Source organism: Penaeus monodon, chromosome 31, assembly GCF_015228065.2.
Source record: "Penaeus monodon isolate SGIC_2016 chromosome 31, NSTDA_Pmon_1, whole genome shotgun sequence".
Classification (NCBI taxonomy): Eukaryota; Metazoa; Arthropoda; class Malacostraca; order Decapoda; family Penaeidae; genus Penaeus; species Penaeus monodon.
The window spans coordinates 3,246,599-3,248,260 of record NC_051416.1 but is presented as its reverse complement, the minus strand read 5'-3'; the positions used below and the strand labels follow the sequence as shown (position 1 = coordinate 3,248,260).

General features: G+C 38.9%; 1 protein-coding gene across 1 annotated transcript in view; it reads left to right on the top strand.

Moving 5' to 3' along the window:
• The window catches only part of LOC119592994 (voltage-dependent calcium channel type A subunit alpha-1-like), a gene marked incomplete in the record, with an annotated part of 154,497 nt that overhangs the window by 67,971 nt on the left and 84,864 nt on the right, over window positions 1–1,662 (top strand). Inside the window, 2 exon segments of the mRNA XM_037941881.1 lie at window positions 481–584; window positions 1,049–1,164. Of these exon segments, the coding sequence (XP_037797809.1) occupies window positions 481–584; window positions 1,049–1,164 (220 nt within the window).

Below are 1,662 nucleotides of genomic sequence, written 5' to 3'. Positions count from 1 at the left end.
GCACAGAGTTCTACGCATTAACACGCGAGTCCCCTCACTCTCTCGGCCATTGTAACCCGACTTTCAAGTGTGCTTAACAAGGTTCGAGATCTCTTTGTCCCTTTTCTTTTGTTTCCGAGATTGTAAGGAGGATGCAGAAGAGGTGAACCTTCTCTATCCTTCCCAGGCCTTTGTTTGTCATGTCAGCTCACCTCTCTTGGTGATTAGGTGTTGACACGTCGATTATTATACTTTTTTTGTGTGTGTCATTATACCGATTGTGTAAATGTGTCATGTATTGGGTATGTCTGTATAAAGATGATTGTTATATCTTTTCGTAGTAGATACATCTACATTATTCCTCATTAAGAGGGAAAAAACAATCACATTAAACTACAGAAAGCACTTAGCCTTCTTCCACGAGTCACTTCAAGTACATGACGAGCTGAGTGCATGCTATTCCATGTGCTAACGACTCACTTCTTTTTTCCTTTTTTCCAGACAAATGATGCGCTTGGTAGCAATTTCAACTTTCTCTACTTTGTGCCCCTTATCGTATTGGGGTCCTTTTTCATGCTCAACCTAGTCCTTGGTGTGTTGTCTGGGTAAGTTGAATGTGTTTTTTTTCCTGCTTATTCTGCTCACTTTAGCTGTCAGGCAGTCACAACAGTTTTAATAAATCATTCACATAAGAAAAAGAGAAAAAAACTAAAGATAACTTCTGTTCATAAAGCCTCAGTTAGCATTTTTTTTTAATTGAAGATCTAATCATTATACCAGAAGATTATTTAGTAAAAACAAAGAGAATGTTAGAAAGTACTGGTTCTACTCAAACAGCTATTCTCCCTGCCAGAAATATAACGAGGATTCTGCATACCTCTGTTAACCCAACACAGCTGTCTTCTCCACAGCCACAAACCGATCTTTCTCCCCAAGAACCACAACGTTGTTTTTCCCCAGACCTTCGAGGAGTTCCATCGACATTCATCTTCCTCCGATAGTTACCCCCATCTAATACAAATTAAAAACCACATATCATTTAGACTGCCATTAATATTTACATTTTCAGAGAATTTTCCAATGAAAGAAAGCGCGTTGAGCGGAGAGAGCATTACAGAAAAGTCAGGATGAGAAGGAATTTCACTGAGGCTTTTACGGGTTATTTTGACTGGATCTGTAAAGCAGGTACTGAGGCCTTGTGACCCATAGTAAAAGCCCACCTTAACAAGTATTAGTGTTTGAGTAAAACTGCTGATGTATCTAACTAAAAAACAGAGAGAGAGAACAATATATCTATATCTAGAGTATCATAAACACTCTTAATTGTATTGTTGTAAACTATAAAATTCCCCCCCCCCCACTCCTCCGTTGGGTAAAAGGGCTATACTGTACATTAGTAAAATACAGTAGGTTGTCTCTATATGTTGGGCAATAAACGGTTTGAGTCTGTAAATACAGCTTGGATGACTAAGCTTTGTACAATGTAGTGTTGGTGTAGTAGTCAAGAGAGAGAGAGAGGAGACGGTTTCTAGATATACACTACTAGATCTGCATCGATGTGACCGTCCTATCAGTCAGTTCAAGATGATTCAGAGCCTCTGGCATTAGTACGCAACGTATAACATGGGATGCTGTCGTCAATGACAAAAGAAAGAAAAAATATAAACTTTTATGCAGCCAGAC